This window comes from Giraffa tippelskirchi, chromosome 10 (assembly GCF_054371585.1).
Source record: "Giraffa tippelskirchi isolate mGirTip1 chromosome 10, T2T-mGirTip1v1.2.pri, whole genome shotgun sequence".
Classification (NCBI taxonomy): Eukaryota; Metazoa; Chordata; class Mammalia; order Artiodactyla; family Giraffidae; genus Giraffa; species Giraffa tippelskirchi.
In genome coordinates, this window is record NC_137284.1 from 90799534 (window position 1) to 90814226 (window position 14693).

The window sequence follows — 14693 nt, forward strand, 5'->3', positions numbered from 1 at the left end:
TTATTAGGGTTGGTTGAAAACAAGCAACATAAATAAAAGAGAGTTCTACTTTGAGGACAAATATAGTGTCTTAGTTTAAAATACAAAATTTGTTGGTTGCAGCCTAGCATGAAATTGATTTTTCTTGGTTTGAAGGAAAAATTGAAAATAAGATATACTGTGAATTTTATACAAATGACATTTTCACATGCATACAATTAACTGTCACTTTTAATACATAAGAATGCTTCCCTGTAAGCAATTGCCTTAAAAATAGACAACCATTTGAATTATACATTCACGTTTGGAGGAAATGTAAAAAATGATTTCACAAACCTTGCGTCCTTAGTGTACTCCAACATTACGGAATGAAGGTCACCACAAGAAGTGGCTTCACAACCCACCACAATCTAAAACAAGCAGATAATTGGTATGTATCAGGCAAGATTAAATAATGCCTATTATTAACGAGAATTCCCATCTCTCTTCATTATGACTCTGATAAGTAACCAAGAAGTATTTGGAGAAGCTTTTACAGAGCAGCCTGCCAGACACCAGGAAGACGTTCTTTTGAGTTTTGTACAAGTCATACCATTTTGCAAGGAGATGAGAATTAAGGTTAAAAAATACTATTTATGTTTACTTAATTAGTATAACATACTAATTGTAAATTTGGGGAAGATAAATTGGTCAAAAGGAAAGTAGTATTAGGAGGATTAATGGAAAGAAACAAAGTATCACTGGTTCAAGATAGTTTCATTGATTTACTAACTTCCTTGATGCTACCATTACATTTTTATATGTAATTAAAAATAGTAATTTTTAATTACTTAATATTTATTCCTAGTTTTTTCCATTTCCATGTAGATACAAGTATTCCATATCATGTGCAATTAAATGCTTGAATCATCAACAGTGCATAAATGCTATAAAGACTTGGTGATTCAAATTTAAGTTCTAATCATCTACTCAATCAACAAGTCCTGTTTCAGTGCTGACACTAGGGAAGGTTGGTGCTATAAACTTCATACTACATGCTTATTCATAAAACAACTGTGGTTTCAGAGAGAGAATACAAAGTGTATTCCAGCAGTGGAAATGGAAACCAGAAAAAAGTAAAATGCTTTGGTGCTTCATAGGAAGGAGAGGTTGAATCTGATTAAGTGGGTGAGAAAATAATTCTTCAGAAGTTGGAGAGCTGAATTATTCCAACTACAAACAGAAATAATAATTATGTGATGTGATACAAGTGCTATCACTATTGTGGCAACTGTATTATAATATATAAATGTATCAAATCAACATGCTGTATGACTTAAATTTACACATTGCCATATGTCAAATATATTTCAATTAAAAAAAAGAAAAGAATTCATCAATGAGAGTGCATGTGAACTATCCCTGAAGAATGGGAAGCGTCTCAGAGGTAGAGCTAGGACAAAGACGTTTAGGTGGAAGGACTGTGAGCAGACACGCAGAGGGAAAGCACTGTGGCATGTCTAGAGCATAGCATGTGGTTAATGTATTTTGGTTTAAGTGTAGAACATTGGTAGAGAAGGCTGGAAAGATTGGCTGAGTTTGGCAGACCATGAGTTGTAGTCAAAGCTGTTTGAGCTTAATATGGTTGGCAATGGGGAGTCATTAAGGATTTATGAGCAGTAGAATGATGTATTAAAGCTGTGCTTTGTAAGGATCAATCTGTGCTGCTGAAGACACGTGAAGTGGAGAGAGATTAGACAGGAAAAGACTACTCAGTGGACTACTGATTTAACGAGGGCCAGAATGAAGGTGGTAACAGTGCAAAGAGAGGAGATGGTATGGGTGCCAGGAATACAGGGAATTAGAATGAAAAGGATAGAGTAACTAATTAGATGCAAAAAATGATAAATCAAAGACTAAATTAAATTTTAGAGCTGGTGAATAAGTGAGAGGCAATGCCATCAAGAGAAATAGGAAAGTCAGAGAGAGGAGTTGGCAGAAGTGGGAAGATAGGAAGTTCACTATTAAACGTGTTGAGGTGCCAATAATTCAAAGGTGTAGAAAAGTACACAGGCGATTAAAAGTACTGAATTAAATGTTGATGAGCCAGTCAAGGTTGGATATGCAAATCTTGGAGTTGCTCTTAAAGATATGATATTTGAAGCCAGAGGATGAATGAAGTTCTCAATAGTGAGAATGTCTATGAAGAGAGAAGAAAGCCTGGGAGAAGTACTAAGAAATGCTGATATTTAGAGGGTTGAGGGAAGAAGAGCCAAAAAGGAGATAGACATAGCTATTAAGAAGGTAAGAGGAGAAGCAGCAGAGAACCCAGAAGCTGAAGGGAAAGAGAATTTCACCAGCTGGAGAAAACAAGAACAAGAGTGCCAAATAGTACAGAGAAAATGAAAAACGAGCAATGGGTGAAAGGTGTTGCATGTGGTGTTCAGAAAGTCTATAGTGACTTTAAAGATGCAGATTTAGTGACACTTTAATTCTTAAATTTCTGGGGACAAGTTTCTGTTTTTTTTTCTTTTTTAAAAGAAACAAATTGACTTGGCTAGGGGAGAAAATTTCAGTCTCTTCAGTTCTGGGTTGATAGGAGCAATAAAAGAGGAGGCCCCAACCAACTTTATCAAAAATATGAGTGTGATGTGGGGCTGGGAGAGGAAAAGCCTTCACTCTTAAGAGACATGGCTTGGAATTAGGGGTAGTGTAACACTAGATGTGACTTTGAGCGTGTCCTTCATATCACTAAGGTAAGGATAGTCCTGAGAGGGTGGCAGCATTCGGAGGGGCTTGCCTCACCCTCCACTCTCTGAAGGAGAGTTTACTACAAAGCTGAGGAAAACAGAAAATTTGTCTTTTTTATTCAACTTGGGAATTCTTCTTCTTACAAAACTGAAACCCTATACATATTAACTCCCCATTTCCCCCTTCTCCCAGCTATGAACACATTTTTATTTATGCTAATAAGGATTCTTTCTGTTAACTGTCATTGTAGCACATCTTGTTAAATAAGGGCATTAGAACAACTAATCTGTCTTTTTAAAATGATCCAGTAATAAACTGCATTTCTGTAATGTCCCTTTTTAGTGTTTTCTGCAATAAGACATTAATTGATAGTGCTTTATCTTTCTCTCTAATTTGTCTACTAATGACCTCCTATGCCTTCTCTTCCATTTTTCTATATGAGTAAAATATGGATTTATTAGTAAGAAGTGAGAATCCTTTTCAAATCTTTGAGGATTTGGGAGGTTTCAATTGGACTAATGTATAGGTTTGCTGTTTGGAAGTCAGAGAGAAAAGAAAAATGGAAAGATACAATGAAAAAGGACATACAAAGAAGCAAAGCTTGATGTATGAGACAGGCATAAAGAGAAAATGGTAGAGAAATTGGCAGGAGAGAAAGAGAGACAGAAAGGGATAGAGACAAAGAAAGAGATAGACAAAGGCACCTACTTGAGCTTTTTATTTCCAAGGTTTGTAAAAGTGAAGTCAAGATTACATATATGAGATATAATACAGTTGCATGTCTTGCTATGTCTCAATATATCTGTGTTCAAATAATCCTACAAGATAAAGGCCTTTGTGAGAGATAACTTCTTTTATTCATAAAATAAAGTCTCTTTTAATGAATGAAATCAATCATTTCCTTATAGTTGTTCAAATAAGCTTTCTCTCCGTACTCCCTCCCCCAAATGTAACACTAGACTGCCTGGAGGAGCCGCTTCCCCTTACTTTAAACTGCATCATATATCCTGGCTGTATAATGAGTTCTCTGGAGGAGAGTGCATTGTGAGTCTTGTCCTTCTTTTTATTTGGCCAGTAGAGGTGGAAGGATGGATTGCCACAGAATCCTGCTGTCCTCACTGCATTAGGGTAAAAACTCCAGTTTTCTTCATGGGAGGTGCCTTCTGTTAAGATAAATTGGAAGTAATATGGCATGTTATTCTCTTAAATTAACTGGTTTATTGTTGAACTACTTGAATGTCTATGCTCTAGCTCTTTGCTTACCCTTTAAGATTGATTTTTATTTTCTTTAATTGGTATAATATATAAGCAATCAAATCTAGAAAAGATTATTAAACGCTAGTACAACGATTACCCAACTTTTAAAATATAATTGCTAGTCTGGGTAACTTCTACCATTGCAAGATTTTTCCTGGAATACTTTCAAACCAATAAAATATGTATCTCTTCAGTATAGAAATTCTTAAAGAAACTGAAATTATTTGGGGCTGCTGAAATTTCAAATTATATTTAGAGCAAGACATTTTGTCTTTAATGGGATTTATTAAATTCTTTGTTGACATTTCAAAAACCAGTCAATCTTGAAGATGTATAAACTATTAGGCAAAATAATAGCTAACATTTGTTGATCAGTAAATATATGGTAGTTACTCATCTAAATGCTTTTCATGTAGTAATTCATGTAAAGACATAAACAGACAAAAGATACACAGGGAAGATTGCTCAATGTCTTGTTTCTTACCATCATCAAAAGTGTCAACCAGTTGACTGGGGTTGATTTCTGCTCCGCCAATCAAAATGTTGTCTAGTGCCCACTGAGCACGCTCTACCCCAGAGACCACAAGTCCATTGCTGATCACAAAAGGCTGCCACCAGCGAAGTCGAGTTGTGTTGGTAAGAGCCTCCTCGGGAAGAAGTATGTAGTCATGTCTGACTGAAATGTATTTCTGATAATCCATCTCATGGAGCAAAGACCAAGTAATTCCTATAATACAAATATACCAACATAGTAACATACTGGAAAAAACACAACCAACCACCAATATATTGCAGTTACTGCAAGTTCTCCAAAGAGATCTTCAGCCAGATAATGAGAACTGATTTCACTGACTTTAGTGTAAGTATTCACACACTGTTTCAAAATGAGACTGATGATATAAGAGGAAGGGTATTTAGAAATACTTGGGCAAAAATAAAAATATCGAGGTAAAAATTAAATATTTTCTGCTTCTAAAGTTTTGTTCTTGATTCCTATATGCATTATTTCTCATAAATAATGAGAAACACCCGTGTTCTAAATCTTTCTAGATAAGATACTCCTAGTATTTTAAAATATAGTGATTATAATTCTATGCAATTTGTGATTTGTTGGACGAATATGAAGCTTCTCTCATCAACTGATAAGAGAGTAGGTTGAATGTTTAAATTACTTAAGAAAACACCTTTGAATTCCTAAAATACTTTTAAGGTAGGGTCATCTATTTATCTGCCAGTTATTAAAAATGATACCTATTCCCTAATGCTGATTTTCTAAAGACCTCATGGTACTACATGGTACTACCTCACGGTCTGGTTCTAGCTACTTCAAAATAACGAAACAAAATCTTGTTAAAATAGTGTGTGACAGACTCACAAATTGACTATAGTTTTCCACAACTACTAATGCTTTCTTATAGATTTTCTATACCATTTAATATATGCTTGTTCACACAGAAGCTTTTTAAAACACTTTAAAATGTTTTTAAAATTATCTTTCACTTGGAAGACTATGCAAAAATTTATTTCTTAATTGTATCATTTATAATCAAGCTTCAGCTATGGCTCGTGATTATTGTCTTTACTCATAAGCTTGAAGTTTTTTTAAAAAAGTGATTTCTCTCTTTTCCCTTTTTGGGTAGATTTCGTACAACACAGAAGTTAAAAATATATACTGTGTAATGGGTGGAATGCAACCAAGGTCTATAGCTTTCTCTTTGTGACTTTCACTATTTGCATTGCCAGGTCAGCAAAGCTTTGCAGAGACTTTTCTGAAGGGCAATGGATGGAATTTGGGAAACCACTGCAAGGCATGGCTTTCACCCCTGAAACGTGCCTCCGTCTGTAGAGTAGTCCAACAGCACGCCTTCCTTCCGGCAGATGGGCCGATGGCAGGAGGTCATGTTGTTCTCACTACCAATGCGCCCCCAGTACTGCAGGAATCTGAATGCAAGCACAAATTAGCCATTAGAACAGATAGTTAGAACAAATTATCTACTCAAGCCCTGGATAACAACTTCTTTCATAGATGTGTTCTTGTTTGGGGGCCAATTTGCTAAGTTGTAACAAAGATAACAAAAAAATTGACTTACTTTGCCCCTCTGAGATCCAAATCTTGAGTAATAGCTTGTCTCACTGTGGATCCCCCAAAATAGAGTGCAGTGTCCTCTGCAAGAATCCCACACTCAGTACAAGTACTTCCACCTTCCAACGACATCCATAAATCAGGCTTGATTTCTTCGCTGTCAAAGCGTTCCTTCAGAAAAGTCTGGAAAAAAGTAAGTGGTATGTGTTTAAAAGTAACAACTTCAAAGAATAATTATGGAATAGTTAAGCAGTACAAAGTTACATCTTGGACTTTAAAAAATTAGAGCTGATTTCAAATGCTTTTCTGAAAGATATTAAAAGAAATCCAACATGATACATCCACAATATTCTTGTCCATCATCTATTGATGATCATTTAAACTGCTCAAATAATGCTTAATTATTGGAATTTAAAATCTAGAAAGAATCTTAAAATAGAACAATTGTAAAGTTGAGTTTAATAATACTCCTATTTGTAAAAACTTACTTGAGTATATACTCTCAAAATATTTATTTATATATTATGGAAAGTACTCTTATAATTTATTATGATATCATGAAACAGGAACAAAAATTTAAAAAAATTAAAGGAATAAGATAAAACAGATGTTTTAGTACTTCCCCCTGTCCCAGTATTCCCTGAATGATTGTCTTCTTCTCCCTGGAAATATGTGCCCCCTCCACTCCCTGCACCTTGGAGACTATTTTAGGCACCCAGGACCCTTCAACTTCTAACACAGAACAAACTTAAAATGTCTATTTGGTTAGGCAGGGACATTTGAAACCAAACCTTTCTGTATGAAGTGAAAAGAAAACAATCTTGGAAGGCAATTTAAAGGATTTTTCACATGTTTATCAGGGCCAAGATTCAGGATGACAGGGAGAAGAACTCAAAATCTAGAATAAAATATTTCCCGAGTCTCCAGTTTATCCTTTTGATTAAAAAGGACCACCAACCAGGAATAGTCTTATTTCCCAAACAGAATAGATAAATAAAATATTACTGTTCAATATGGCTAATTTTATGTTCAATTATTTCATTTCCTCACATCATAGTCAAGATCTTGATTTTCTATTCAATTTGTCCCGAGGACATTCTTTTTGTCCACAATATAGTTTTGCATTAGGTTGAGGCAGGCTTTTTTTCATTTTTCTTTTTGTTTTTTAGTGATAGAAATATGTCATGAAAACAATATGTTATAGTTTTAACTGTAGTAGCTATTTACAGAAAAACTGTATACCTTTTCACTTCTTAGGTAGGCTGTCTAGTTGCTATCTTATTGTATGGTTCAGATGATTTAGATAGACCCTCTTTAAATTTGGAACATAATCAACTCTATAGTTAAAGACATGTGGTCAACATGTTAGCCTTACCTTACCTCACTAATGTTAGCGAATAAATGCAATTTATAACTGGAGGTTTACATGTGAGAACACAAGAGTCAGAAGACATGCTTTGGTAATCATGTTAAACTCTCATTAGAAATATCTGATTCAGGGTTCATAATATAGATTTCTACAATTTCTTATCAAACTGAAGAATGCTAGTGGAATTTAAATGTTCATGAAAGACTCTACATCAAAAAATGTATTCATTACCTGTGGCTACGTTTCTCATGTTATAATCTCATTTGATAACATACAAACTAACAGCTTCAGATACAAGTGAGCATTGATCCAATTTTATGTTTTTAATCTATCAGTTCCAAAGTTGTTGAAGTATTGTAGAAAAAAAAATCACAGTTTTTTAAAAAATGTATTTTTTTTTTGGCTGCTTGGGTCTTAGTTGCAGCTCGCAGGCTTCTCTCTAATTGAAATGCATGGGGTTAGTAATTGTGGAGCACAGGCTTAGTTGCCCTGTGGCATGTGGGATCTTAGTTCCCTGACCAGGGATCAAAACTGCATCCTCTGCATTGGAAGGCATATTCTTAACCACTGGACCACCAAGGAAGTCACAAAATGACAGGTTTTATTTACATTGTCTGTCACTTACACACTCAATTTCAATCACTTGTACTTTTTTTAACTTAGTCATTTTTCTGTTACTGTAAGATAAATACAATATATTTATTCACAGAAACAGAGTGTGTGTGTATATAGATATATATATATATATGGCAACAGTGTTGAGCAACTGTATATACTTTGCATGTTAAATAATGATATAATGGCTAAAATTTCCAAGAATGATCTCTCTATTCTTATTTAATACACACCCACATTTCAGCAGTCAACAAATCAGAACACTTTCTGAACAAAAATTCTGGTGCTGTTTCTGCCTTTTTGAAAACTTGTATTTTTTGTGTGATAATGTATCAATATTATTTGTTTTATTTCATAACAACAACAGTATCCTCCTAATTTAAATAGTATATCTACTGAAAAAAGTGAATTTAGGAAGGTTTAATATTGACTTTAACAGTCTGCTCTAAAAAACATAGTATGTTCTTTAACCTATACAGACTGGTTTATATTATTAAGTGGGTAAAACATACTAGCACTTGGTCCTAATATTCTTGTATTTAATAAACTATATATATATATATATATATATATATATATATATATTTTTTTTAAGATTCTGTCCAAAGGATTTATTTACTGGGAGCTCCAAAGAATGTGGTTATAAATTATTAGTCTCACTCTTAAGTTGGCTCTTGATGCACGATCTGCAATGAGGGTACATGCTTTCTTCAGGGGCTTTAACTTTACCTTCAGAGTGTGAGTCAAGTAGCAGTTTGGCCCAGAGTATCCCGGATCACAGATGCACTGTTCCTTTAAGCAATCTCCATGGCCTCTGCAGTTGTCCAAGCATTCAGGGCCCAGGTAGAAATTGTCAATTGCCCACTGCATATCTGAGTGCTTCTGGTAGAACCGAAACCTTACGGGACTATTGGCAACACAAGAACAAAGGAGTGAAGAACAAAAGTTAACTTTATTCAGCTCCATATTCCTGCATGTACATTCAGTATTCAAGAGAAAAAACATTTAAACCATTCTGACAAGATGAAATGGGTTAATAAAAGATGTTTTTGGGCCATCATTATCTATTTCTAGTAATGTAAGTTTAAAGCCAGTTCAACTTATATTTTAAAATATGTGAGTAAACTTGTAAAACAAAATGAAAATATAGTGGAACCTCTATGTCAAGCAAAAGGAACATTTTAAAATGCAAATCTGTAAGTATTAAAAATCAGCTTATGAACTGGAGTCCAGTGGCTGCAATGCAATTTAGATTTATTAACTGTATTTCTGAAATTGTACAGAAGGTAAATCAGTCCTTTGACAGCGCCTTGTCAGCATACACACGGCCTTCAGGTGGTTGGGAAACAGCAACTTCTGAATCCCCCAAAGATAATCAATATTCTCAGAGTAAACTGCTAATTAGAAAACAATTTTGAAGGGTTATATTAAAGGAAAATTTCCCTGAGATTTTAATTTTATCATTGCTCTTCTCTGTCCTCTGGGGAAAATAGAAGTGTCATAATCAACCTTATATTAAAATATTTCATCCTTTTTTGGTGGAAAGAGTTCAAAGTACATGAGGGAACATCCTGCGAAGATATAAACATTCTGTATCTTGTTTCTGGTGGTTACATGGATTATACAATGGGAAGAAATTGTGAGGAACAATCAAAATGTGTTCATTTTGCTGACTGTAAATTATATACCTCATTATAAAAAGAGAGTGAGAACAAGAGGGGGAAATGAGGCAATGAGGGTATGGTGGCTCTCTAGCACCCACTTCAGCCCAGATGAGTCATATGAGAATCATCATAATATAATTTCCCTAACAGTTGATGGAGTAAGGAATGGACATTCTTGAACTAATTTGTACCAGTGAGATGCAAAGAGGTACTTGCTCCAGCTTTGCTGGAAAGTAAAGCAACTCTCTTTCTCTTCCATTGGACATAGGTAAGGATGCATTGTGCTCCAGCTTTCTGGGAGACATCTATGTTCACAAAGGAAACTAGTCTGAAGACTGAGTGTGACATCCATATGTGGACAGTGGAGCAAAGAATAAGAGTAACAGAATAAGAGATAATAATGTCCTTGAAGACACTGTTGACCTTGTCAAACAACCAATCCTAGAGTCCACTTACCTTTGGATTTTTTTCATTATACAGATAATATATTTCACTTTCAATTGAGCCAAATGTAATTTAAATTTGAATGGAATTTTCTGTTACCTGCAGCTGAAAGTATACTGATTGTTATCTAGCATGTTAACTGACTAAGCCTTTTAGATTTGTTCCAGAAAACTGTGAGTGATCATGCAATAAACAATCTCTATGGGACTTTTTTTGCCTTGTGTAAGTACCTTATTCCAAGGCTCTATATGTTCTGGTCATATATCTCGAATCTGTTTCACAAAAGGTTCTTCATTTAGCCAGAAACTGTGACATATGGTAGAAGTATAACTATCATTTTCTTTATCTTTTTCCCTAATTTTACAGTTGAAGGGAATTTTTTGGTAATTGCCTAAATTAACTTATCCACATACTTTTCAGAAAACAGTTTAATCATCTTGGCTCACTACTGCCTAGGCTAATTACTTTCCACTGCAGGTGCAGAACATAATACTTTGACAAGAAAAAAAATGAAACCTACAAACTATGTTTGTATAAACAGCATGGAGAGTTAGGATTTGTACAAGTATTAAGAGCATGATGAGTTAGGCTTTCTCTTGGCTTCATCTATCATGGATTGACAAGGGACCGATGTGGAAAGCACAATTTATAAGGTCCATAAGGTAACATACACCTTCTCAACTGGCTCCAAGGCCATCACTATTGCTCACAGAGCAATAGTGAGGTATGGAAAATGGAAGAGCCTGTCAGCGCCTATCTTGACAAGTCTGAGGATTACATCTTGAGGTCTCCTTAAATTAGTTCATTATGGAAGTCACTAATGAGTGAACTTTAGAGTTAGGAAGAGAGCATTTTACTGACAATTACACAGTACTTTCAGGCTGACCACAGTGTCTAAATCCACTTCTGAATGCTTAGAACCAGGTTTTAATTTTCTACTTACTTTCCAACTACGCTTTCAGGAAGTGGGTAGGTGATTCTTTTCCACCCTTTAGTTGGAAAGAATACAGATGGTTGAGAAACGCTTCCAGAGCATTTTGCATCCGCAGGTAAGCACTGAGGAACCAGATAATTCCAGCTCACACCAAAGTCTGTAGAGTACTGAACATGAATTTGATTCTGGGTGACTTTTTCAGACACTTTACATCCAACAGAGATCTAATAAACAGAGAGATGCAAGATTATTAAGGTATTAAAACCATATTGCATGCTTCTGCTCTAAGGACTTGGTAGTAAGAAAGCTGCTGATTATTTGACAGACACTGCAACACATCCGTTTCTTTTCAGGTTCATTATTTGCTGTGGTGATGAATGGTGGAGTTGACATGGTTGCCCTAGGTGACAAATTATAGAAAGTGCCAAATATATCGTGCAGGGAGTTTGGAGAGAAGCTGAAAGCTGTGCTTTTGCATAGCTGGCTGATTGCCTTGGAAGGCCTGGGCCTACTCTTACAAATTGTTGTTTGTTGTGCTAATGGTCTGGCACTTATGTTTGGCAGAATGCTTGACCAAGAAGGATTGCTAACAGCTTTACCAAGTTTACTGTTTTGTTATACAATTTATGACTCTCAATAAATCACTTTCAACTGCAAGTAAGACACAGTGAAGTAATTACAGAGGGTACTTTTGATAAGACACAGCAGTCTTTGTTGATGGAGACAGTCATAATGCAACATTTGTGGCTAATACAGTGGGAATGAGGTAGACAGAATAAATTGATTGACATAAGATCTTAGCTAAAATTAATGTTGGCATTAATGCTAATCATGCCTTTGTTTTCTATAATTTTCTTTCTCCAGAAAGACTGAAATGTTTTTATTAAAAAAGTAGATATAACCACAATCTTCTCTTAAAGGAAAAGAATGCTTATGTCATATAATGATTTAAACTCAGGGAACTGAAATCAGTTTTCTACATTTTATTATCAATATTTTGCTCTATTAATATTTAATCTCAGAAGCACATTAAATCTTATGTTAGTTCGTCTTAGGGCTTCCCTCGTAGCTCAGCTGGTAGAGAATCCACCTGTAATGCAGGAGACCCCAGTTCAATTCCTGGGTCTGGAAAATCCCCTAGAGAAGGGATAGGCTGCCCACTCCAGTATTCTTGGGCTTTCCTGGTGGCTCAGATGGTAAAGAATCTGCCTGTAATGCTGGAGACCTGGGTTTGATCCCTGGGTTGGGAAGATCTCCTCGAGCAGGGCATGGCAACGCACTCCAGTATTCTTGCCTGGAGAATCCCCACAGACAGAGGAGCCTGGCAGGCTACAGTCCATGGGGTTGCAAAGAGTTGGACACAACAGAGCAAGTAAGCACAGCACATAGCACAAGTTCACTTGAAATAGTTCAAAAATAAAATACTTTTAATCATTAAGTTATATATACTTGGGATGTATGTTATCTTAATATTAAATTTTGTTAATATTTTTCAATGGATGTGTTAAGTCAATAAAGACTGTATGATCATTGTCTGTACAATTTTTTTTCAATTTTATATTGCTGGTATATGGCTGTTTATATAGTTAAGGTCATGGGGCTTGTGATTTCTATCACATCTCCTTTCAGCTCACCTATCTGGTCTGTAAAGAAGACAGATGGATCTTGAAGAATTACAGTGGATTGTTGTACACTGGGCTTCCCAGGTGGCCCTAGTGGTAAAGAACCCACCTACCAATGCAGGAGACATAAGAGATGTAGGTTTGATCCCTGGGTCGGGAAGGTCACATGGAGAAGGAGGGATACATGGCAGCCCGCTCCAGTATTCTTGCCTGGAGAACCCCACGGACAGAGGAGCCTGGCAGGCTACAGTCCATGGGGTTTCAGAGTCAGACATGACTGAAGTGACAGCACACACACGTAGTTAAGGTCATAACATTTTCACCTTGAACTGCATGATCCAGCCTTCAGTGGGGGTCAGGTCATGGGTTACCGCATATACTTCTCTTCCATCGTGACTGCCACAAATCATGACACCATCAGGGGAGTCACAGAATCTTTCTACTGTACAATCATCATGGAATAGCCAGTGCTCATTTACTTAAAAAAAGGAAAACAAAAATTTTATGACAGATTTATGACAAACATACTTTAAAGCAAATTTTCACTTTAGGTAAGATCAATAATTATTTTAAGTATTAATCTCTCTATTACATACCATCTACAGACAAAATGCTAATATAAGCACATCATTTTAGGAACATAGATACTCAGAGACTGAGATATAGCAAGTGTCCAATATTAGTTTGTTTTCATTTGTAACACATACAATACATTCTTTTTTTTCTAAACTAGTTAAGTCTACATTTAGGAAAAAAGAATGCATTTTATGTGTTACGTATGAAAAACAAAGGGAAATGTATGTACATCCATTTGTTTTTCTGACATGTGTTTAACTTTCTAGGCCAAATCTAAAGAAAGAGGAATATTTTTAGTAACATGATAGAGAAGTGTTAGCTGTTTATACTCAAATTTTGGTAGTATCTCCTGGGCAATGAAAAGAATTGTAATAGAGCCAAACTCTTATAACCAGAGAGTAGAATAGTGGAAGGGGAAAAGGGGACTTGTCAGTCAAAGGGCACAAAGTTTCAGTAATGCAAGGTGAATAAGTTCTGGAAATCTATTTTACAACATGGGGGCTATAGTTAACACTTCTGTATTGTGTACTTAAAAATGTAAATTACTAAGAGAGATCTTAATGTTAAGTGCTCTTACCATAATGGAAAATCAATATTAAAAAAGAGGAGGGGCAGGAGGAAACTTTCAGAGATGATTGATAAATTTATGGTCTTTATTGTGGTGATGGTTTCATAGGTGTATACATAAATCCAAATTCATCAAGTTGTATACATTAAATACCTACAGCTTTTTGTACATCAATTATACCTCAATAAAGTGATTTTTAAAAAAGCTTCTAAGAGTCAACGAAAATTTAATCAGCAAGATTATGACTTGATCAGTGCAGAGTAATCCTATTGTGCCTCTCTCTCAAACACACTCACACACACACACACACACACACCCCACACACATTCATGTGCCTCACAATTTGCTTTCTCTTTTGGAAGGGGTGCTTTAACTTCATGATTTTATCCCAGAAAGGTTAGAAATTAAACATATCTATACATTTCATTTAATTCATGACACACTTTGATTTCACAGGCCCAACTTTTCTCTGGCAGTTTCCTGGTTAGCTCCAGCATTCACAGTGGAGATGAACAGGTACAACTGGAAGCCTGGGTTACTGTGCAAAGAGTTGGATGGCCTCAGAAGAGAAGAGACCCAACAATTTTATTGGAATCCAGCCTTCACCAGTGTTGTGTTCTTTTGATTTTGTCTGAGCTTAACATATGCCTGTAGAACAAGCATTTTTATCTCCAGGACTCAAATGGCTACCATAATGCCATTATCTGTTAGTTTTCACTCCATTGGATCTGGAGTTACATTTAGTCCTATAGCAGAGGTATAGGTCTCAAGAATCAAAAGGCACAGAAATCTGAATTCCAATAACAATATCCTGAGTTTATTCTCCACTATATATTTTATTATATGCTAGAA

At 35.5% G+C, this 14693-nt stretch overlaps 1 protein-coding gene across 2 annotated transcripts in view; it reads right to left on the minus strand.

Moving 5' to 3' along the window:
* RELN (reelin) overlaps positions 1-14693 on the minus strand; it is a 555021-nt gene that overhangs the window by 20407 nt on the left and 519921 nt on the right. For both annotated transcript variants that reach the window (XM_081535825.1, XM_081535826.1), the window contains exons 51-58: positions 13021-13175; positions 11085-11299; positions 8763-8940; positions 6057-6232; positions 5801-5907; positions 4451-4693; positions 3697-3872; positions 316-389 (exon numbers count right to left, since the gene is read on the minus strand). In XM_081535825.1, the coding sequence (XP_081391951.1) occupies positions 316-389; positions 3697-3872; positions 4451-4693; positions 5801-5907; positions 6057-6232; positions 8763-8940; positions 11085-11299; positions 13021-13175 (1324 nt within the window). The remainder of the gene's footprint in view (positions 1-315; positions 390-3696; positions 3873-4450; positions 4694-5800; positions 5908-6056; positions 6233-8762; positions 8941-11084; positions 11300-13020; positions 13176-14693) is intronic.